At 43.2% G+C, this 24162-nt stretch overlaps 3 protein-coding genes across 4 annotated transcripts in view; 1 reads left to right on the top strand and 2 right to left on the bottom strand.

Annotated features, from left to right (window-relative positions):
- Positions 1 to 500: 500 nt before the first annotated feature.
- LOC310793059 (synaptotagmin-1-like) lies at positions 501 to 7241 on the bottom strand (the record flags this gene model as incomplete). The annotated part of the gene is made up of 8 exons (XM_083654806.1): positions 501 to 701; positions 835 to 968; positions 1648 to 1765; positions 3107 to 3274; positions 3454 to 3621; positions 3768 to 3878; positions 5511 to 5704; positions 7088 to 7241. The coding sequence occupies 8 exons, from the start codon at positions 7239 to 7241 to the stop codon at positions 501 to 503; spliced, it is 1248 nt and encodes a 415-aa protein (XP_083510932.1).
- A 7660-nt stretch (positions 7242 to 14901) lies between these two features.
- On the top strand, positions 14902 to 17150 carry bbs10 (Bardet-Biedl syndrome 10; the record flags this gene model as incomplete). The annotated part of the gene is made up of 3 exons (XM_083654805.1): positions 14902 to 15092; positions 15205 to 16188; positions 16319 to 17150. 3 exons carry the CDS (start codon positions 14902 to 14904, stop codon positions 17148 to 17150), a joined length of 2007 nt encoding a protein of 668 aa, XP_083510931.1.
- A 1749-nt stretch (positions 17151 to 18899) lies between these two features.
- Positions 18900 to 24162, bottom strand: part of cd9a (CD9 molecule a) — a 13053-nt gene continuing 7790 nt past the window's right edge. For both annotated transcript variants that reach the window (XM_083654299.1, XM_083654300.1), the window contains exons 7-8: positions 20044 to 20127; positions 18900 to 19936 (exon numbers count right to left, since the gene is read on the bottom strand). In XM_083654299.1, coding sequence (XP_083510425.1) covers positions 19871 to 19936; positions 20044 to 20127 — 150 coding nt within the window. In that variant the 3' untranslated portion in view covers positions 18900 to 19870. The remainder of the gene's footprint in view (positions 19937 to 20043; positions 20128 to 24162) is intronic.

Raw genomic sequence — 24162 nt, 5'->3', positions numbered from 1 at the left:
ATGCTCTTTGGATCGTCTCCTCTACATGATTTACCTAACCTTGTCTCCCTCTGCAGGTAAATCATGTCTAGATCAGGTGTGGCTGGGTGTGGGTATGTTTGGATGAACAGCATTGAATGTATCAGAGAGAGAGAGAGAAACACGTGGATCAAAAAAATCTCATCTTGTTTAATGGCACTGTACATAATGTCACATCTATGTTTAAAACGCTGTATAGAAGCTTAGGGGAGAAGCAGTGGGAGAGGCATGTGTTTGTTTGAAGGCAAAAGAGCATAAGGGCCGTCATAGTGAGGAGTGTCATCATGGGGGTGACTGGGGATTGTTGGGGAGATTTACTTGCTGCAGGATCTTGAAAGTGTTTTTCAGGAGAACTGGGGGGAGAGAGGTAGGAACACACATCGATAGTCGTGGTAAAATGCTGCAAGGTCTTCTTCGTACAACAGCTGCACATCGCTGCCCTGCTGCTGCCCTGCTGCTGCCCTGCTGGGGTCCCAACAAGGTCATTTCTTGAGCAGAGGGTTGACTTCATCCTCTGGTTTCAGGCCGTGCCATTGGGCAATTGGTCGCCGGGGGTTGGCCATCATGTCCGACCAATGGCGTACCTCAGTCCCAGAGCTGGTGCCGCCTATCACCAGCTTCCCAATGGCATCGTTTTTCCCAATCTTGTCGTAGTCCAACACAGTCACTGCTATCTGCACCTTCTATACGTGAAAACACACACACACACACACATAGTGAACATTAACGACTTTCTGATGGATTGCATTTGTGTGTGCGTGCGTGCATGCGTGTATGTATGTGTTTGTACACGATAGCCTACATAAATGTATGTACCTCTATCTGTTCAGCGGGCACTTCAAAGCTGAATGACTCGTTGTAATACGGGTTCAGAGTGTGCTTCTTAATGGTTGTTTTCTTCTTCTTCAGTCTTTTCCCATTCTGCATTAAGTGGATCTTCACGTACGGGTCTGACGGAGAGAACAGGGAGTGTTTATGTTGGAGCAGCAGACCAACAGCCTGGCACAGATGGAACAGCTCCATCAGTGAAACACAACGTCTATTGTACCTCGGAGTTCCCCTTCAATAGAAAGTGGCTCAGCGCTGCTGTAAAACTATGAAGGGGATTCATTATCTGGCATTACTGCTCAATTAGAACAAACAGATTATTATTTCTTTTATGGTATAATTAGTCATATTTTACTAGAGGCTACAATGATTTAAGTATTAAAAAAAGCCATTTATTTATTTTATTTATTTCTTTATTTTTAAACTACAAGAAGAACTTGATGTGATACAAGGGCAGGGTTAGTGTGTATGAATTTATAGGAGAAACATTTGATTTAATTGTGAGTCTATTCGGCATGTGGCTAAAGCAAAAGAACAATTGTATCGGTGTCAGAGGTTATAAACTCATATTCGCACGTGATTCTGTGAACCCTTATGTCAGTTACATGTAAGGTAGTGGTTGCAATTTATCTATCTGTTGTGTTTATAATGTGTTATAAATGTCAGACATTTTTCTCTTCTTCTCCCCCATCTACTGTATTGAAAGCAACTCCGACGGTATGGCTGTGTGGCATTAAGAAGATCCCGCTTGGAACATGAACGTGAAATCTAAATCCAGATTCCCCGCTTCCCCTGACTCACCTGACAAACCGCCCACATCCATTTTCTTCAGGTTTTTAGCTTCCAGAACGACCACAGTCAGCTTCCCTGCTGTAGGCACGTACCTCAGCGACAGACAGATATCCCCAAGTCGCTCGCTCTGACACAGAGAGAGAGAGACAGAGAGAGAGAGAGAGAGAGAAAGAGAGCTGAGGTTATTGTTATGGTAAACTTCCAGTCATTTCAACTAGGGCTTCACAATTACAATAAAAAAGTTTGAAGCTGCAATATCCAAATTGCAAGAGCCTGCAGTTTTTTTCCCTTAAAGGAAGAACTGTTTTCCCTCCTAACAAGCGCAAACGTTTTAGACCGCAGTGCTTCCACCCACCCCCCCTACCCCCGCACAAAAAACACCACCCATATCTGTCTAGGGGCTAGGGGGCCCCTAGCCCCCACTAATCCTACCCACCCCTCGAATCCCGACTCTCTAGCACCTTCCTATCCCTATGCCACCCCCCCCCTCCCGCACCCCCCCCAAACACCACCCATATCCCCCTAGCCCAGGGGGGTCAAACTTATTTGAGTTCACAGGCCACACTCGACCCAATTTGGTCTCAAGTGGGCCAGACAAAGAAAATCAATCCATCATAACCTATAAATAATAACAACACCTCCCAATTTTCCAGTTTCTTAGTGTAAAGAGTTAAGCCTACGGGTACATTTGAAGAAGACAGTTTCACATAGTGTTATCTCAGCTACCTATAGGCCTATCATATCAAATCTACTGTCTGCAACTGTGCATTATAATTGCCGGCAACTGTGCAATTCTCTATATTCAAGAGTACTTCAACAGTAGTGAAAATAGTTTACCGTTCACTGATGAAAACAGAAAACTTCATATTGTAAGTTGCTACTGAAACCTGGCACTTCTTAGCCTTCACAAGTGCATCAATATCAGATGTCAAATCCTGAGCTTGGAAATTGGATCGAAGGAATTCACTTTGCAAAGTCATACTGTGGGCCGGATTGGACCCTTTGGTGGGCCGCTTCTGGCCCCCGGGCCGTATGTTTGACACTCCTGCCCTATAGCCACTATTCCTACCCACCCCTCGAAACCTGACTTTCTACCACCTTACTATCCCGAGCTACGGCCATTTCCCCACTAAACTCACTAAATGTCCATGAGTGACTGACTGACTTTTCCATCTCATGACCCCGGCCAGACCGCTGGTCCAGTACAAACAAGCTTCTGGTGCTGTGCAGAATCCCTCATGTAGAAAACCATTTTAAATCAATCTAGAGCAAAGCAACCTTGCTCCCTCTCTACACATGTGTGTGTGGCACATTTATAGCTAGAATAAAGAAGTTTGTGTACATAATGTATTCATTCTTATGATATTCCTTTATATTCATGTAATCTTAATTCAGATCATTTCATATTGAAATGCCATTTTAGAGTTTACAGTGATTCTTTTTTTTGTCAGTATTGCCCTGTTCCCACCTCCTCCTTCTCTGCCTTATGCAGGTCCCTCCACTCCTCCAGAGACTGGCTGAAGTCCATCCTGCTCATGGGGACCCGCACGTCTCCTATGGCGTCGTGTTTTGAGAAGCGATCAAAGTCGTACACCGTCATCACCAGAGTCTTGCCGCCCAGCTCACTGTATGGTACCTACACACACACACACACACACACACACACACACACACACACACACAAACATACACAAACACACGTGCACGCACATACACACCAAAGACTACGATTTGAGACATGTTATGCGTTATGGATTGGACCCCAAGGCAATCGGCAACTCTGAATGTGTCTCTTATCGAGGAGTTTAAATTCACCTTAAACGTGAACGTCTCGTTGAAGTTGGGGTCGAGGGTCTTCCTATGGACTTTGGTCTCAAACTTTTTCTTTTTGTCGGGGAGCAGGTACAGTTTGACGTAAGGGTCAGAGCTGCCACCTACATCCATGGCGGGCAGCTCAGCGGCCTGCAGAATACCTACCACCAGCTAGTGTGATGGCAGAGCAGAGCAGGGTCACAGAGGGAAAGGAGAATTTGGCTGATTCAGAGGAAGAAGGAAAATCTATGAAAATGGGACATTGAGCCGACAGAGTGATTAATAGTATGTCGTGCTGAATATTGGCTCCTCCTCACCATATTGTCTGTGAAGTTGTAGTCCAATGTGAAATGTAGTCTGCCCAACTTCTCTTCCTCCTTGGGCTCGTTATCTGACAGCACCGTTTCCTTGTCAACATCCTTCAGAGGCTATAATATGCGCACACGCGCGTGCACGCACACACACAGACGCGCACGCACGCACACACACACACACACACACACACACGCACACACACACACACACACACACACACACACACAGACACACACACACACACACACACACACACACACACAATGACGCATACAGCACAAACACATACGTTGCAGTCAAAAACCTGCATTAGAAGCAATAAATTAAAGGGATAGTTCAGTTTTTTGATGTGGGGTTGTATGGGTACTACTTGCATACAGTCAGTGTACTACATGCAGTAGAATGCAGCTGGCGCGGTGCCAGTTTGGAGAAATGGAGAGCGGCTACGTCAGACATGTGAAGGCTGAAATATAGCCATATGCAGCTGGAAGCTCCCTCTCTTTTTTCTCTATGCCTTCTTATAGCTCAAGCACATGGCTCAGATTTAAGCAAAAAAACAGGGTGTAAATGACAGATTTTCAAGTCAACTTGGCATCTCAGGGCTTGTGGAGACTTGGATTACGCCAGGGGAGCAGTGTGGAAGCATTTTATGTATTTTTTTCTGTTGTTTTTTACGTTCTTGCTCATGGCCAGGGGCGGACTGGGATCATAATTCAGGCCGGGCATTAGATACCAAGCAGGCCAGGCCGATATGGGCAGACATGCGTGCAGGCGTCGGTCCAAAGGGCGGCGGCGAAAAATTTGGGCCGTTTGAAGCCCAATTTGGGCCGTTTGAAGCCCAATTTGGGTTGTTTGAAGCCCAATTTGGGCCGTTTGAAGCCCAATTTGGGCCGAGTCCAATTTTACAATGAGATGCACCCACTTTAACCCTGAATAAAGTAATAAAACCACTAGTAAACCAGCAGGCGGTGCCTGGCCTGCTGTTCAGTGAGTGGCCTGACTGCGGGCACCAATTTTTTTTTTTTTTTTTTTTTTTTTGCAGGCCAGGCCGGGCCAGGCCACCGGTCATTTGCCCGACGTGCCCGATTATGCAGTCCGCGCCTGCTCATGGCCCACTTCACACTCGGCAAACAGCTCTACATGCCTGAAGCGGCCGGTCTCCATGTCTCCAAACTGGGATTCTACACTACATAGTACACTGACTGACTGTATGCAAGTACCTCATACAACCCCACATTAAAAAAACAACAACTATCCTTTTAAGGCCTTGTGTCTCACAACCTGTAGATCAGTTGCTTAGCTATTCGTGCTCTGTGCTTATGGTTGTATAGCATTACAGCCACGGGCACTTATTCAAAGCTAGTGTTACCTATCTAAGGTTTATTTAACGTTTCGAAGAAACGGGCAAATGTTATAAAACAAACGCTATTAGTGAGTGGAGGAGGAGGTGTGAATTGCTACTTGGAAGACAGTCCAAAGGCCTATAATAACTCACGTCACATCTTAGCCCTCCACTACAGCATGAGCGATGTGCAAACCATCCATTAGTCTCGACACACACTGACAGTTTTACTAGTCCTCGGTGACCCGCGTGTCGGGATTTTGATACATCGCAAGGACAATGCATCTGCAGAGGAGAGAGAAACTGTTTGTGTGTGTGTGTGTGTGCGTGTGTGTGTGTGTGCGTGTGTGTGTGTGTGTGCGTGTGTGTGTGTGTGTGTGTGTGTGTGTGTGTGTGTGTGTACCTCTTTGTAACCTCCATCCATTTCAGTGTCAAAGCCTCCATTTCCCTTCTCCTTTCCCTTTTTCTTGTCCTTTTCTTTGTCCTTGTCTTTGTCCTTGTCCTTCTTTTTCAACCACTTCTTCCACACACACACGGCACACGAAAGCACCAAACACAAGCTCACAATGCAAAGGGCGGCAACGGCCCACGACGGCACTGCAAATCCACATAAAACACACACGTATTATATCAACATCATTTCACTTACATTGAGGCTGGGTATCGACCAAAATAACCCAGTACCAACTGTAGTATTGAAACTTCTCCAAATGATACCTGCATTCGATCCTTTTTGTACACAGATCCAGACAAAGAAAAGACTACAATCCAAAAAGGTTCATAGTGTCTATAATTTACTTAGATCGTTAGGTTTTCTTCTATGTCAGACACAGGTTTATGTTCCTACCTGACATGTTTCGACGGACAAAACTTCATCAGAGGTGTCACTAGATGTCATCTAGTGACACCTCTGATGAAGACGGAAGTTTTGCCGTCTAAAGAAAAGACTATTCACCTCGCAGCCAATCACCAGCGTTCTTCAATTTATGCAACGCTAGATTGGCCCACTTTCACAGCAGCTACAACAACCCATGTGGTGGTGAAGTCGAGCGTAGTGTGTATGTGACAGAGTTGAGTTAAGGTTAAAAAGTAGGTTATACTACACGCCTGTGTTGTCTGAAAAAAGGTAACAAATTAGGTACTGAGTCTATAGGTATCGGTAGTATCGTACTAGCGTACTGGTTTTGGTACTGGTATAGTTTTTTTGTTATATACCCAGCCCTAAGCTCAACAGTCACGTGACATATCCAGCCCCGGAAGAGATTTCCCCCATTCATTTTCCCCATAGACATTTTGAAAACTCCTTAAAGAACGAGTTTTAAGGCTTTTTCCAAATGTCTATTGAGAAAATGAATGAGGGGAAATCTCTTCCGGGGCTGGAGACGTCACGTGACTGTTGAGCTCAATTTACACACTAGTCTCTTAGAACAGACGAGTTGGCTTCCGCAATTTCCAAATGCTTCCGCCATACCGTCTGTACTGCTGTACCGTCTGTACCGTCTGTACTGCTGTACCGTCTGTATGCTTCCGCCATACCGTCTGTACTTCGTGGGGGAGAATCATGCACCAACCGGAATGGGAAGTAGAAAGGCGGGTTTTCCGCTCATTAGTCCAATCAGAATCGCAGAAAGGCGGGTCTTCCGCTCATTAGTCCAATCAGAATCCAATATGCCGCATTTTTCGTGGACACACGTGTCGTGATTGGTCGGATTCCGTTGAACTTCTTTCCTGTCTGAAGGTTTTTTCCCAACTTCCTTGTGCATGTTCTGGGGGTGTAACGTACAGACTGTGTATAGCTGCATTCGCCGGATGTAGATGAGTCTGTTTTAAGAGACTATTTACACACACTAATTCAAACAATAGCCTATAGGCCACACCGTTATTAAAACCAGATCGGATACAACCTTTTTCAGTCTATCCCTCACTCTAATTGGCAGAGACGTCATTTCTCTCCTCTGACACTGTAGGTCGCTAACTCACTGTGGAGGTGACGTAGCTCACTCATGAACTTCTTAGCGTTGTTTCCTTCAGACGTTTCTTCTCCAGGCTGCGGGGTAGCGGTGGCGTTGGGTGCATGGATATGGGTGGTCGGGGTACCCGGTGCTGCCGGGGCAGCTCGGCGATTCCCAGTCATTATGTAACGTGTGGCAGTGGGTCCAGGGTTCAACTAGAATATGGATAGAGAGAGATATGGATCAGCCCAGCAAAATCACATGTGTAATATATCGTTGCTGTCGGCTTGAAACCTTGTATTTCCAAAATTTGGCCCTTTTCTTTTTTCTTTTCATAAATGGATTTTGTGGGTACCCACAGCTAACCTGCACTTCCAGGTACTTTGGACCAGCAAAATATGTTATGTTGGTTATGTAACTAGCCAGCAAAAGATGTTATATTACTGTTACTACCAGATCTATTAATTAGCAGATTAGCAGAATTAGCAGATATATATATTATATTAATGTTGCTAGCAGAATACCTGTCCCTGTGTGACTGGCCAGTCAGGCCTTGCTCACAGAGTTGGCATGCAGCCTCCTCTCCTCTCTCTCCCCAGAGGGTTTTCATAGTCATCGTCAGTGATTGATTGATTTTATTTATGGATATAGCAGAACAAAATCCAAGGGTCAGACATGTAAAAGTGTGAACACTTATTTCCAACATGGTCCTTCATTGGCTCATTCAAACTCCGCTCACCCATGTGTGCTGCTCCACTCTGGAGCTCTCCATGGTGCTGAACCTGTGTCGAGGCATTTCGGCCACTAATTAGCCATTTTTGCCCATTTAGTCAGCCCTAATGACGTAATTCAAACATCCGGCTCCGTTAGATCACTGCTCCTTACACTTCCTGAAGGATTCATCGCGATCACGCGTAAAATGCCATAGCTGTGGCCGGACACAATTTCTGCCCACTCACACACAGACAGACAAACAGGTTTTTTCTTCCTTGTGAAAATTTGCTTTTTTGGAGATCCAATGTTTCCGCCTGACAGCGACAATATGTGGAACGTCACAATTGAACAAAACAGAAAAGGAAACACTTGACTCTGCCCTCAGAAAACGTACAAAAAAGGACTTTTGAGGAAGCGAGCAACAGAGCAAACAAACAAAGCACACACAGCTGAGCAAAGTTTCCATAAATACCATTGATCAGGTGCATTTGATGCAATGATGTGCTTATAGACAGTGTCAGATCAGTGTCAGGTGCCCTCTCCTGTTTCTGCTGGCCTGGCACTAAACTCCCGAACACAGGATGTACAAGCCCGCTGTCTCTGCCAAACCTGCTGACGGCGAGGGGAGGGGAGGGGACGAGGAGAAGTGGAGTGGAAGCGTCATGTGTGGATGTGTCCTGGTGTGCTGATGTTCTAACAGTACACCAGCTGCCAGGGGTGAGAATACGTGCCAAGGTCATGCTCGGCGTGGGCTACAAAAATACATGAAAGAAAAGTCACGATGAGTTCACGTTCACGCCCAAGTGCGTCATAACTGCAAAAAAATAAATAAAAAAAATGATTTTTTTTTACAAGTTGTTTTCTATTCTGCACGTCCCAGGTATTGAATATCTGTGTCTGACTCAGCAGATGCGATCTCACACCCGCCTCTGGAGAGCTCTGCTTTTTCCAGGCTCCTTCCCCGGGATCCTTCTGAAATGATAATACTGGCTAAAATACTGTAAAAGCCGTCACTGCTGGTATACTAATAACTGCAGGGGGAAATTGGAGAGGGTCAAGGGAATTTCAGTGGAAGGGCTTAGTGAGGTCAATAACAATGTTGAATCGAAATAGAAATATATGGATCACATAATACTTCCCTGCTTGTTGCCTGGATATATTATTATATCAAAGTGTAACTTATTATGACTGAATCATTCAAGAGTTTTGTGTTTTCATCAAATGCCATTACGGAATAGAGGATGAGAAGTTCAAATTTGTTCATTTGAATAATTTTCTTTCCCCCCTTGTTTCCCGTCACAAAATTGATAATGACATTCACACCTTATGGTCTTCCAAATTAACACAGTTAACACCATCTACTGCGTGACTGATTCACACTCAATCCAACAAGGTTACAAGTGCACTGTTTAAAATACATTATCGCTGTCGGGTGAAAACCTTGGATCTAATATTAACCTTTCAGGAATGAAGAACAAACTGTGCTGTGTTTAGCCTGATGATGATCATGCATTAGTGATTTTATCCAATGGGTTTCCTATGTAGTTTCAGTTGAAGTGAAAATATGAAAACAAAATCAAAACCGGAGTTAAAACGTTCTCAGATGATAACAGTGATATATTACCTATTCCGATGTTATTGTTGTTGTACAGTGTACTTCAGTCAATATCCAGTAAACAACAGATACGTGCATTCTTGGGTCAACAACACACAATTAACATCCACTAACCACAGCTGAGAGAGAAATGCATTAAAGTAGTTGAGGGATTGACACTGAAACAAAAAGGAAGAATAAATAGAAGGAAGAGACGACGTACCTGTATTCCTTCACCCCAGCACCAGTGTTCAAGCTCACAGGTACTCCTTTGGCTCCTTAGAGAGAGACGAGACGAGAGGAGGAGGAGGAGGAGAAAAAAGATGATAGGACCGGAGAGGGCGGGAGACTGAGACTGAGGCGGAGGAATGGAGTGATGTTAGGAGGAGTTGCAGTGCGTTGTCCTTTGTTTTGTTTTTTTATCTCCATCAGACTTTAGACATCAAGATGAGCAGCACAGGTGTGTGAGAGAAGGATCAATAAAGACAGGCAGAGACATAAAGAGAGAGAGGTTAGGATCGGATGGGGTCGGGAATGGGGATGGGTGGAAAGTCACGGCTCGGTCACTCGATGTGTGCACGTGTGTGCATGTGTGTGTGTGTGTATTTTGTTTGTGTGTGTGTGTGTGCGTGTGTGTGTGTGTGTGTATTTTGTCTGTGTGTGTTACAGTATGTGGACGTGTGAGTGTGTTATTTTCTGCCCATTCAGGTCTCCAGGGATGGCTCGTCCCTGTGCTTGCTGCCCCACCTCTCGTGACCTCTATACCGTCCCCGCACAGGTCACCCTCACCAGGCCAGCGTTGAATATTCATTAGTGTCGTGACACGGCTTTTTAAAGGCTCGTTAGCATACTGAGACTTCAGCAATAGAGGACATTTACATTCAGAGTGGACAGCTGTGTGCGTGTGCGTGTGTGTGTGTGTGTGTGTGTGTGTGTGTGTGTGTGTGTGTGTGTGTGTGTGTGTGTGTGTGTGTGTGTGTGTGTGTTTGTTTGTGTGCATGTGCGCGTGCAAGATGTGTGTGCATCTGGCAATGGCTGCAGACCTGTCTCATATTGTCTATGTATAGATGATGTTGCCTGAATTAGAACCTTAGGATGTGGTTTCTGCAGCAACGCGGAGATCAAGTTCTGGCCCACGCCCAGTTCACCTTGAGATACCAGAGATGAATGGAGATACTGTACAGAGGCAGAGAGAGAGAGACAGAGAGAGAGAGAGAGAGAGAGGGAGAGGCAGAGAGGCAGAAGTTGGCCAGACTCCACATAACCTCTCTCCAAATTTTTTAGAGAATCTAGTTTTTAATCAGCTAAGTACCTTTTTAAACTCAAACACTAAATTAGAAAGGTTTCAATCAGGTTTTAGGACACATCACGTAGCACAGAGACAGCCCAGCTTAAAGTAGTAAACGATATCAGAACAAATCTTGACAGCAACAAGCCTTCAGTTCTGGTGCTACTTGACCTGAGTGCTGCCTTTGATACTGTGGACCACCAGATTCTTTTAGATAATGTGAGCATGTTGGACTGTCTGGAATTGTTTTTAACTGGTTTCTCATATCTTTGTGGAAGTGTTAAAATCTATAGATGATGACCACTACCCCTCCTGTGGGGTACCACAAGGATCAGGGATGCTGGAACTCCTTTTAAGTAGGGGGTGCTCCAAGGAAGAGAAATTTGACGTTTTTTTGGATGTTTGGATGTTTTTTAGCCATATTTAGAGGAATATCTCATTTTAAATTAACATTATGATTATACTGTTGTGATGTCATTATTCAGTATTTTCTCCTTTTCTCACTCACTTTCATGTCACCACCTGCTCTCCCTTTTGGTCATTTTACACTACAACAGACAGCAACACAGGCAGAAACACTGAACTTATTATTATTATTATATTTTATTATCTTATTATTATAAACCAAACATCAGAAATAACATCTCCACCCTCTTTGCTTTGCTCAGTCTTCAATTAAACCCTAAATAAAACACATTTTAATCATATTTTTTTTGTATTGACGTTGCAATTCCAATACAAAACAGCAGAGGGTGCTGCAGCACCCTAAGCACCCCCACTTCCCTGGGATCAATTTGAGGACATTCACTTTTGACAGTGTCATCACGAGGCACGGCATCTCTTTCCACAGCTATGCTGATGACAATCAGGATAATGTAGCAGTGTTTCGTTTTTTTCTGATAAATTTTTTGATTATCCAACATAACACAAAAGAAGAAAAACACAAAAACCACACACACCTACCAAATCATATACAAAGACATACAAACATAGCCCCCCGTCCCCACAGGACCCCCTACCCGCAAACCTACAAGTCAGAGATACACAATACATAGCTACAGTATCATGGTGAACTCAGTGGTCCCCACGCACGGCTTCAATAAATGAAGTCCATGCCATAATATTTTCTACTTTAGCACCATGCATACAGTAAGATAAAGATAAAAAGATAAAACAGTGCTGATCATTGGTTCAAAGACTCAGAGAGAGAAACTGGCCCCCCAAACTAAATACAACTCAAGCCAAACCAAGAAGCTAGAAACTTTTCTAGGGGTGATTTTTTTTACTCTGCTTTTAATTTCAAGGCTCATACTGTATGCAAGGTGTCACAAAACCAGCATTTTATCATTTGAAGTACATCTCCAAAGTGAGGCCATTTCTGTCTCTGAGCAACACAGAGACTAATGTATGCTTTTATAACTAGCAGTATTGGAACGCTCTCCTGGTCTACTTAAGAATACAATAAATCAGCTACAATTAATTCAGAATTCTGCTGCACAAGCGCTGACTAAGACCAAAAGGAGAGCAGACATTTAGCCTACTTTAAATTCTTTACACTAGTTACCTTTTAGTTTTCATATTGATTCTTTTAATTAGTTTATAAGGCATTACATTGCACCAGACTACCTCTTAGAAATGCTTTTGGTTTAAGAACCAGGAAGGCTCCTCAGATCCTCCGGTTCTTCTCTTTTAGCTGTTCCAAAAAGCAGAACAAAACGTTGTGGTGATGCTGCTTTCAGCCAGCATGCTCCAAGTCACTGGAACGGTTTTCCTGAGGATCATCTGAGAGGAGCTGAAAATATAGATATTTTTAAATGTAAACTAAAAACCCATATTCAGTCTGGCTTTTATGTGGTGTTTTATAATTTTATAGTTTTAGTATTATACTTATTTATTATCAATACTAGTTCTGATACCCATGGAGCCACTGACCTATACAGTCAATGGTTGGAACACAATCACTGGCCATTTAGTCAGGCCTCGCTCGCAGAGTTGGCATGCCTCTCCTCTCCCCAGAGGGCTTTCATAGTCCACTTCCCTGGCTGATTCCAACTCCGCTCAGGTGTGCTCCATCAGTAGCTAATGAATGAAGCTCTCCATGGTACTAAACTAGTGTTCACTCATTTTGTCCACTAATTAGCCATTTTTTACCATTTAGTCAGCCCTAAATATCTAATCCAGCCCTGTCAACGTCTGCTCGGGACCTCTGCCAGTACCTGTGCCAAATATGAATGCGGTCAGGCCGACGGTGCCCGAGGGAAATGAAACAGAGACACAGAGATATATATATACATGATACGTTTACTCATTTATGTGTAAGATGCTCAATGTTGCTGATTTATGTGTAAGATGTTACAATCTGGCTCTAGGTTGGAGCAAACCAGGGGATCCACACAGAGTCTAAATTACCAATTGAACATTAATTTAAAGTAAAAAAGAGAGAGTTGTGTGTAAGAGAAAGACCCTGAGGTGTTGTGAGGGTGAAAAATAGATAGCAGCCAGCCATGTTCCTGGTCTGGAGCCCGGCAGCAGAATGAGGGAGAGAGATAGAGCGAAAGAGAGGAGTGCAACCTTAACGAGTCCCACTCACTCTTCCCCCAGCCTACCTGCAGGACACAAAGTTGATTAGACACACCCCAGGAAAACAGAGGGGGTTGCGTCGTCACAAATATTATTTATTTTATTCTATTTTGTTTTATCAACATATCAATGTTGATCATTAGTATTTATTCTTATTTATTTTATTTTATTCAATTGTATTTTTATTGTAGTTTTGTATTGCTTGCATTATCTTTTATTACTTACCGTATATTTTATTATCTTAACTACCCATCGTTTATTGTTTTATTATTCAATTACCTTGTTTTGATGTAGTCTCTGAATTCTTTTTTTCCTTTCTTTTCTTTTCTTTTTACACTTTTTGTCAATCACAGTACTCAACAGTTAAACACAGATGTTGAGTGTGACTAAGTGGATATTGTATAAGCAACATGAAGTGTGGACTATTGTCCTACTAATTTGATTTTACATTTATTTAGGCCTCATGTATAGTATTCATTGGTAGCCCTACATCTGTTTGCCCTGGCTGCAAAGGGGGAAAAAGGGAATAAGAGGCCATGTAGGGCTAAATGTAAACTTTGCTGTTGACCCTCATCACTTGCACATAATAAATCTGGCATGCATAAATATAGGCTGCACAATTGGACACTTGCAGTATGCAAAACAGTTGTGAACCAATAATACCAATGTGAAGAGCAAACGTTGAAGTAAGCCCTTCACAGTCTCTCATAAGAGACAAATGTACTGCACTGTATAGAAGAACTCTCCATTACATATTCAATGACTGTAATGTAATTGATTGGTATGAGACAAACTGGACAAACAAAGTATACAGTTTCAGACGAATGAATCCTCCATGCACTAGGTGGCGATGTGAGGCGTTTCTGATCCGAATTGCACCTATTTAACGACTGAAGAAGCCTCGTTTCTAAGGATACAGAGAGAAGCGTTTCTGTCAGATTGTTGGTGAGTCCTCTTCATAAATTAAAGCTTTGTTTTGAAACGCATGTTTTCTCTCCGTGTTTATACTAGTTTGACAGCTCTGCGTTCAGTTGTAACTACGGGTGACAACAAAACATGTTCCCCAGGGCAGCTAAGGAGCTCAGTGCAAAAACGCTAATGTACAATAGCTAAGTAGCTAACACAATCTGAACTCATGCTAGTCGAAATTCAAGTTGTCTTTACTGCAAAAGCATTAACACGAGGGATTGTTGTAAATAACGTTACCTCAGTACAGAAAGGTAACGTTAGCTAACATCAGTTACTGTTGTATGTTTGTGTAACAGGCGTGTAACCATCATCCTAATTTAATAGCCGCCTGTTAAAAAAAAGATATATATTTGAACGCCTCGTTAATGTTGAGTTCTGTTGCACTATTGATTAATTGCTGCCTGATTATACACATGGAATAGCACTATAAACGGTAAGGGACACATTTATATGAAAACTACATTCATTAATTTGGCCAGGTAAGTTTTTTGCCTGTTTACTGATAGCAGCCACTGGAAGGTGAGCCAAACTGTTAATTTTGGACACTGTGATGCACGTGATGCTAAATGCTCAGTCACTAGGACAAATGAGAAAACCCTGGACCAGTGGCAAATGGCCACTGAAACAGCATGAGTCGATCTAACACAACCCTTAACCCTTCTTAAAGCTCAGTCTCTGTGCCTCACCAGGGTTGGGGATGCTGCAGGTGGAGCGTCTTCACGTGAAACATGTCCTACAGACGGTGTCCGTGCTGGAGTCCGTGGTCCTCCGCAGCTTTGGCCCTGACGGGGGTCAGGTGCTGTTCACCCGGGATACAGGACAGGTCATGTTGAGCCGCAGTGGGACACGCATCCTCACAGCACTTCGACTGGAGCACCCACTCGCCAGGTAACGTGCGGACAATTTCTCTTGAATGCTGTTTCACTATTACTGTGTTTTATGAATGGGGAGTTGGTCCTGTGCTAAATATCTATGATTGTTGTTGTTGTTGTTGTTGTAGGATGGTGGTGGAGTGTGTGTGGAAGCACAGTGCTGTCACAGGGGATGGATCCAAGACCTTTATCCTACTGCTGGCGTCGTTATTACGTGCGATTGATTCAGCGGCCTCCAGGGAGCCTAATGTGTCTCACACCTATGCCACCCGGGAAGCAGCGGGGGCTGCCACTGCCAGACGCTTGGCGGAAAAGCTGCTGGCATTTGGATTGGAGGAGCTGGGTGATGTCATCGCTGTGGGAGTGGTCCCGTATGGAGGTACACTCTCGTGGGAAGACGGGAGTGCAGACACACAAGTCCCAGCTCACACTGATGCAGCTGACACACACACTGTGCAAAAGCTGTTGGCAGCCTTCTTTCACACCCGGCTGGGGCGCACCCACTGTGACTTTATCAGTCACCTCACCTGTGAACTTCTCTCTCACTGGAAATGTAAAGATGACCCGCCTTCTTTGACACTCCGTTTTATAGACGACAACTTCCCTGCGTTGCATACACCTGTATCGGGCTTCCCTATTAGTTGTTCACGTTTGACTGAAGGACAGGTGATTCACAGGGATTTCTCTACACCACGCGCCCCCCACACTGACCACCAGCCAATCAAAGCTGTAGTGTTCACTGGCTACCTGCAGCCACAAGTGCTCAATGCAGGAGCAGTGCTGGAGCTGGGAGGTGGGGAGGAGAAAAAAGGAGAGAAGGAGAAAAGTATTGTGAGATATAGTGCCTGGACAGAGAGGTCGCTAGAGTGTGCGATTGCAACCTTGCAGAGTTTGGGTGTCTCTCTGCTGCTCTGTGCAGTGAAACAGTCAGAGGCCGTTCTGGCTTTAGCTGGACTGGCCAACGTGTGTGTGGTGGAGTGTGTCAGTGAAGACGAGCGCTCTCTCTTCGCTCGGCTAAGTGGAGCTGCGCCCGTCTCCCACTCCTGGCTGATTGGACAGGAGCATGTTGCTACGCTGACCTTTTGCCGACCTGTACTGCTGGGAGCCCACAGGTTTGAAAACAACTCTTTTTCACATTCACACACACACACACACACACACACACACGTGCATACACCACAGGGCTAAATGATTATTGAATTGTGTTCATCGTGTTGATTCATGTCTTGTTCTCTTCCACAGGTATGTCCATGTGGGTTTCCATGAGTCTGAGGAAAGGGCCGTGGTCAAACCCTACAGTCTGGTGATTTGTGGCCCGGGGGAGGGGCAGACAGACCAGTGCGCTTGTGCCTTTCGAGATGCTCTCCGCATGCTCATTACAACTTGGGAGCCCACGCGTACGACTGCAGCCACAGCGGTGAATAGAAGCTCACTCTCCCACAAAAGCGGAGCTTTGCCCGTGGACGAGCACGCGGACGAAACCACACGCACACCCATCGATGACTCTCCCTCCCAGAGGTGCGTGTTGTTGGCGCCGGGCTGTGTCATACCTGTCGGTGGGACATTTGAGTTCCTGTTACATCACGCCCTCCTACAGCATGGCTCAGCTCTACACACCCCATCTCACGCCGATAGAGGTTCACCCGCTCTGTCGCAACTGTTGGCAGATGCCCTCCTGAGCGTGCCCCGTCGGATTTACTCCCACAGTCCTCGTCACTTTCTGCACGCTCAAGTTCTGGTCCTGAGTTATGTGCAAAATGATTACGGCCGCCCATTCAGCCCCATACACGAACATAAGCATAACAGATGTCCCATGCAAGGTCATGGTAGAAGAAGTAATGCCCCTCTGGAGGACAGAGATTGTTGCAGAAAAGTTGAAGAAGAAGTTTCTGTGTTGGACTCGGGCCTTGAATCTGTCTCCTGTAAGTACCAGCTGATTCTGGCCGTGCTGCAGTGTGTCAGAAGTCTTCTCCGGGCAGACGCCGTGCTGCGCACACACACACCGTTACACACACTGCCTCGCCGACGTTCAAACAGTTCCCTGGAGGACACAGAGGATCAGGATGGAGACTGAGATGGCATTGCGCCCAGAGATGAATACCATCTACGTGTTTTCTCTAAACATTAACTCGGGTATCAATCTAAAGTTGGAATTGATTCAGAATGCTCAGAGTGCTACAATTAGTGTACGACCACAGTATATATAGCATATCTTTTTTTTTTTTTATCCCTCTGCAATATTATTTGTAATGCATTTGTTTGTAATATGTGAGTGTGATTAAAGTGTTTTATACTCCCACAGAGAGATCGTAAACAACATTTCACGTCAGAGCGGTTGTGCTGCTGCACCGTTTATAGGTGTATAAATTTGTACCACCCTGTCCTGAATCAAGGGCTAGGTTTGGCAATAACACCATGAGAGAAAACACTGAATGAGTCAGAGGTAATCTTTGTCTGGGACAGAACGTGCATTTTCTTATCAAAGAGTTCTGTCGTCACCCGTTCTGCGATCTATTGTGTGCTAATGTGAAGTTGTGTGAGAGTTTATAAGTGTTTATGTTGGCTTGTCGCCTTTTGAATTCTCATCACAGTTTCTTTTTTATCAACATTCCTCTCCCTTATCTCCGCTTTCCTGCCCTGTTCCTCTGGCCAGTGCACACTGTTACATACTGAGGGCACACACACACACACACACACACACACACACACGCACACATCAACTTACACACACATTGCTCACAAGTATACACACTTGTTTCTAGAATCAGTGTTATCTGTATTATGGGGGCAGGGAATCAGAAAGGGCAACTCCCAGCTGTCGACGCCTCAATCAGAGTTCACGTCCTGCTTTCAACCCCCACGACGGTCACTGTGATCACGGGAACATTCGGCCAATCACAGAGCTCTATACTGAACCTTTTGGGAAGTTGTGAGTCATTTGAGTTTTAACACTTAACTGACTCCCATGCACACATGCACAACGACTTTGTAGGCCCAATTTGGAATACTAATTTTCCAGTGTACTCTGGGATAAGATGAGATGGCAATCCATGACTTTGTTCTTGTTTTGGATCAAAGCCTATATGAGTCAAACATGATGACAATAAATAACTGAAGAGGAAGAGGGGGGGAGGAGGATTTGGGGCCTCAGGCCCAGTGGTCAGGTTGTTTATTTTTCCACTGTGTGCATGGAAAGAACCTGGAAGTTGTTTTTCAGACTTACCCGAGTAGCCCTTGTAACCCTTACATGCCCTGTATATCCTGGTTGATAACTCTGTATATCCTGGTTGATAAACCCTACACAAAACTGTACACAGTGGTTTTCTGAGGACAGGCCTAGTTGAAAAATTACACTTCATTTGACTCATTTGCACTGAGTGGATAGAAGTGGCTGCATGCCATATTAGAATGGGCTTAAAACTATGGGACCTAGTTACCCTTAGTGAATTTAAAGGCATTGTAAAGTCCCAGGAATTTGATTCTATTAACTGTAAATGTTTTAATTGATGATTCAAATGTATTCTTTCCTGCACCCGTACTGTATTGCACTCTCGAGCTTGTTTGTTGTCTTGTTGTAAGTTTTACTGTTTGTTGTGTCTGAAACTATGTAGCTGCAGCCATTCTTGGCCAGGTCTCTCTTGTAAAAGAGATTTTAATCTCAATGAGACATGCCTGGTTAAATAAATAATAAGAATATAATACACCCATAGCACTGGCTGCATTTTAAACAGATTCAGAGCTGACTGAGTTAGTAGAAGGTAGTTTATAATATATCAGAGCTGACTGAGTTAGTATATGGTGGTTTATATCAGAGCTGACTGAGTTAGTATATGGTGGTTTATTTGGCTTTACATCTTTGTTTCTGTGCAACATACAAGTGCATACAGTATAAATCAACCCAATCTCTGTGAGATGAAAAGGACATTATAAAATACATTACATCATTCATCAAACTGCATGTACCGCACAACCACCTAAGTTTAGAAATCTTTTACAAATGAAAAAAAAGAGACATACAAAATAAGTCAGAAACTTGAAGGCGTTTTCAGCATGGGCAAATAGGGTGACGGAGAAAGAAAGGAAATGAACAATTAAATGAACAAGTGTTATTACAGTGTAATATAACCAGTGTTATTTACACTGGAGGAACCAAGATGCTACTCTAATGCCAAGCTGAGAAACACCACACTCACCACAGCTCACAGCCTGACATTTCATTGGCTACTTACCATGCTTTGATTTCAACCTTATTACACAAGGAATGATAGGATTTCATTGGCTATTTGCTGCATTGTGCTGAAGTGTCGGTGGTGACGGGGTTTTTGTTTATTTGGCGCTGGACCATCTTGCCAGTGGGTGGCCCGCAGTGATAGCAACAGAAATGTGCTTAAAATACAATACTCAATATCTTTTGTTGACATAATTAGCAGATCACAAACACTCATTTCAATCAAATGACCACGAATAACACATTTCTGTACTACAGTTCCATTGAAGCACAGATGACACCCGTTCTGTAGTAGTGGGGCCTATCAACCACATGGCATCTATTTAGCCCAGGAGGGCTGGCCTGAGCGCCGGGCAGTACAGTTACACCTGATGTATAAATCAGCATCACGTAGCTCGGCAGATGTGTAACAATCAGGAATATCTATACCGAGCCTAGCCTTAGCTTATCCCCCCCCTGACCAAGCAGTGTTTCTATTGGCAGTGGAGAGTCATGTGACTCTGAGAATGACATCATGCAACATTAACAAGGACTTGGGGGTGCGATGGTGGTGGTGGGGGTCCTCATCACACCACCTCCCGAGACTTCCTGATGGCACAGCACAGGAGCATGCTGAAGATCATCCCAAACACCTGAAAGAGAGAGGATGAGACGAGACTTTAGTTTTTTTATTGAATTCATGTCTCTCTTTACAGCTTGCTAAGCGGACATTCTTTGATTTACGATCCAGAACCCTTACCATAACAACCCCGATGGTGACGCCCACTCCTCCTATGATGTGAAGCTTGGAGTCAAACACCTCATCGATGGCATCAGGACAGCTCTGCAATGCACAATCCATGATTCCTTTGATTGTTTCTCCCTCTAAGCCCATGCTGAACATGTTATGGCACACACAAGAGACTGGCTACGAGCATGCGGTAGTCTACCACGGGCTTCAGTAAAGCCATTGTTGCCATAGTAACACTGCAAAGGATGGTGAGGGAATTAGTCTGCAAACAAAGGGAGGGCTGATAAACCTGCCGTGTGACACAATGACCATTATGGAGTTGACACAATTGCTTTTGCCCCCGCAGAGGAGCACGTCTGAACTCTCTCTTGGCTCGTCTAGTCTTGTCTTAAAGGAACACTCCGCCCATTTTCAACCAGCTTTGTATCATTAGAACATCAGTAGTATATCAGAAAACTGTAAACTGTTTTGAAGTCTGTCATTTAATTTGACAGTTATTGAGTGTTAACTCATTGAATGCCAATGACGACAGCTGTCGTCAATTCAAATACTGACGTAGAGTGCCAATGACGACGGTTGTCGTCAATTGCGTTTTTTGACGGTGGGACGTGGATCAATCCCTGATACATCTCTGGTACAACTATTGTAGCTATTGGAGGTCTATAACCTATTTTACATAACCCTTAGGTGGCGACAGTGCTCTCCACATAACAGAAAGGCAAGGAAAAAACAAAGAAGAAGTCGTTATGGAAACGGAAATCGCATCGCATCCGTATGCATCGATATGCTGAAGCACGTTACTGCAGCTGTGCCTGCAGCAGCCAATCTGCTCCCACAATTGAGCCGCTCTGTGTCGGTTGCGACAGCACATCCAAACATCCACACCGTGGAGTTATTATTCTCAACTGGAAGCATCGTTGCCGGTGACAAACACACGCGGAACGCTGTAAAAAAGCTGCACCCTTCACTGTGCGCACAGCAAACTCAGCAGAGAGCCACCACAGACAGGAGGAGGAGTGTGCAGTTGAGGCGAGGCGGGGCGGGGCGGGGCGGGGCGGGGCGGGGGGGGGGGGGGGGGGGGCACGCAGAGCAGCACGCAACACCCAGACAGACCCAGGCAGCAGGACAGGATTGACAAACGCAAGCCAGAATATCCGATGCCCACCAGCAGCAAATCAAGACCAGCAAGAAGCTGCAACCAGCAGCGCACGCAGGGGCCAGCGCTGCTGGTTGTAGCTAAAAATATTATTCTGCCAAACAAAATTCCCTGGCCTAAACTGTTTTATTGAAGGAAATTATTTTTGAGGTGTGACTACATTAGAAAAGATTAGCTTCAGAGTCAGTGTGTGCTTGAAATGTTTAATTTCACAAAAGGCCAATTATCTCAGCTTCTAGAAAAAAATTGCTGTTTTTGGATGAATCAAGCTATCTTCTCCGGCTCATAACTAAAGAACAGAAAATGGGATCAATAAACTTTTTTTTGCAGATGATAGAATAGAGTCTCATCGTTCTTTGTGCGTGTTCAGTGTTTACATAGTAATATCACACAATATTCTGTGGGCCTCGAGAAATCACTGAAAACGCTCTGAAACTCTGGCACTGGGAGCGTCCGTTCTCCAAAAGTGGCTGGCACTCAATGAGTTAAAGTGTGGACCAGTGACATCACTGGTCCACACTAACTCAAATTAATAACTCATTAACTCAAATCAACTCTCAATTGAGAAATTAATAACTCATTAACTCAAATCAACTCTCAATTGAGAGTTGATTTGAGTTAATGAGTTATTAATTTGAGTTAGTGTGGACCAGTGATGTCACTGGTCCACACTTTAACACTCAATAACTGTCAAATTAAATGACAGACTTCAAAACAGTTTACAGTTTTCTGATATACTACTGATGTTCTAATGATACAAAGCTGGTTGAAAATGGGCGGAGTGCAGAGATGGGTGAAAATACATCATAAAGTATTTTGATACAAATTACAAATACTTGCTCAAAAAATGTATCACAATACAAATACAAAATACCTGTCTGAAAATGTATTTGAGATACAAATACGTATTTTGTATTTTGAAAATACATGAAAATACATTTTATAAAAACTTATAAAGAGCTGCAACGATTAGTCAATTCATAGATGAATTGCCAAATATTAAATTAATTGCCTATTTTGATGATCTATTAATCATTTAGAGACATTTCTTCTGTCCTAATTGTCTGATTTCAGCTATTCAAAAGTGAAATTTTCTGGTTTCCTTAGACAGTAAATCCTCTCTTCAGTCCTCTGTCACAGTATGTGTACTCCCTAACACACTGCAGTTCTTCCATTTTAGTTTTAGTTGTTTTTCAGTAGAACTAATTTCTCCTTCAGCTCAGCTGTTAATCACCTTCTGTGAGGGCTTTTGACTTAAAGGCAGCATTTCTGCATGTTAACCTCAAGTTTTGGAACTTTGACTATGTTTAGCCATAGATATCTGACATCATAACACAATATATAAATAACTGAAATAGGTAAAAGGCATAGTAGGTCCCCTTTAAACAACTTCACATTCACCACCATGTCAGTAACTTGTCGTCACAGTATTTATTTAACGTGCAAACATATTTATACAACTAGAAAAGGTTACATTTCAGGAATTGAATGCCCTGATGCACATCCTGTCTAAGGTTGTGAAATTGTGAATCGGTGAGAGGAACGATGAGAAACTGCATCTCAAACAAAAAAGGCCTTCCATGAAATTGGACTCTTGTTCAAATCCTTACATCCTTAAAATGACCCCTCCTTCTGCTTCATAAACAAAATCCAAAACAACCTGGCTATCTAGAACATAATTACTAAAGAACAATCACTCACTGAATACAACTTTCCACTATCAGCAGTGGTAACACCATTCTAGTGTCAAAATCTGCACAGCCATCATTATGCACAGTGAAGCTCAGACATCCTTGTAGCAACAGAAAGACATTTTTGATTTTCATTAGGGTACTTTGGTGTTCAGTTATAGTTTTTCAGTATAACTAATTTCTCCATCTATTCAAATCAGGTTTATGACAGTTAGTTGTTTTTCAGTACAACTAATTTATCCTATTCAAATCAGGTTTCAGTTTAGTTCAGTTAGGGTTTTTTTCAGTACAACTTATTTCTCAATCTATTCATATCAGGTTTTAGTATAGTTCAGTTAGTTGTTTTTTTTCCAGTACAACTTATTTCTTCAGCTATTCACATCAGGTTTCAGTTTAGTTCAGTTAGTTGTTTTTCAATACAACTTCTTTCTCAATCTATTCTGAATCATATCAGCTTTCAGTTTAGTTCAGTTAGTTGTTTTTCAGTACAACTTATTTCTCTATCTATTCTGAATCATATCAGGTTTCAGTTTAGTTCAGTTAGTTGTTTTTTCAACTTATTTCTCCATCTATTCATATCAGGTTTCAGTTTAGTTCAGTTAGTTGTTTTTAGTACAACTAATTTCTCCATCTTTTCACATCAGGTTTCAGTTCAGTTAGTTGTTTTTCAATACACCTTATTTCTCCATCTTTTCATATCAGGTTTCAGTTCAGTTTAGTTCACTTAGTTGTTTTTAGTACAACTAATTTCTCCTATTCAAATCAGGTTTCAGTTCAGTCCAGTTAGTTGTTTTTTAGTACAAGTAATTTCTCTGTTTATTCATATCAGGTTTCAGTTTAGTTCACTTAGTTGTTTTTAGTACAACTAATTTCTCCATCTTTTCACATCAGGTTTCAGTTCAGTTAGTTGTTTTTCAATACACCTTATTTCTCCATCTTTTCATATCAGGTTTCAGTTCAGTTTAGTTCACTTAGTTGTTTTTAGTACAACTAATTTCTCCTATTCAAATCAGGTTTCAGTTCAGTCCAGTTAATTGTTTTTTAGTACAAGTAATTTCTCTGTTTATTCATATCAGGTTTCAGTTTAGTTCACTTAGTTGTTTTTAGTACAACTAATTTCTCCATCTTTAGTTTAAACCTGTGTCAATGTTTACATGTGTCAATTTCAGAATAAAAAGAAAAATGTATTTTATGTATTTGAAATACACAAAATACAAGATCTGAAAGTATCTTGATACAAATTACATCTCATTTTTCTCTGCCCAGCCAAATACAAATTAC

Source organism: Poromitra crassiceps, assembly GCF_964638095.1.
Source record: "Poromitra crassiceps genome assembly, chromosome: 18".
In the NCBI taxonomy this organism is placed as follows: Eukaryota; Metazoa; Chordata; class Actinopteri; order Beryciformes; family Melamphaidae; genus Poromitra; species Poromitra crassiceps.
The sequence above is the reverse complement of the archived record's forward strand: the minus strand, read 5'-3'. Positions and strand labels throughout refer to the sequence as shown.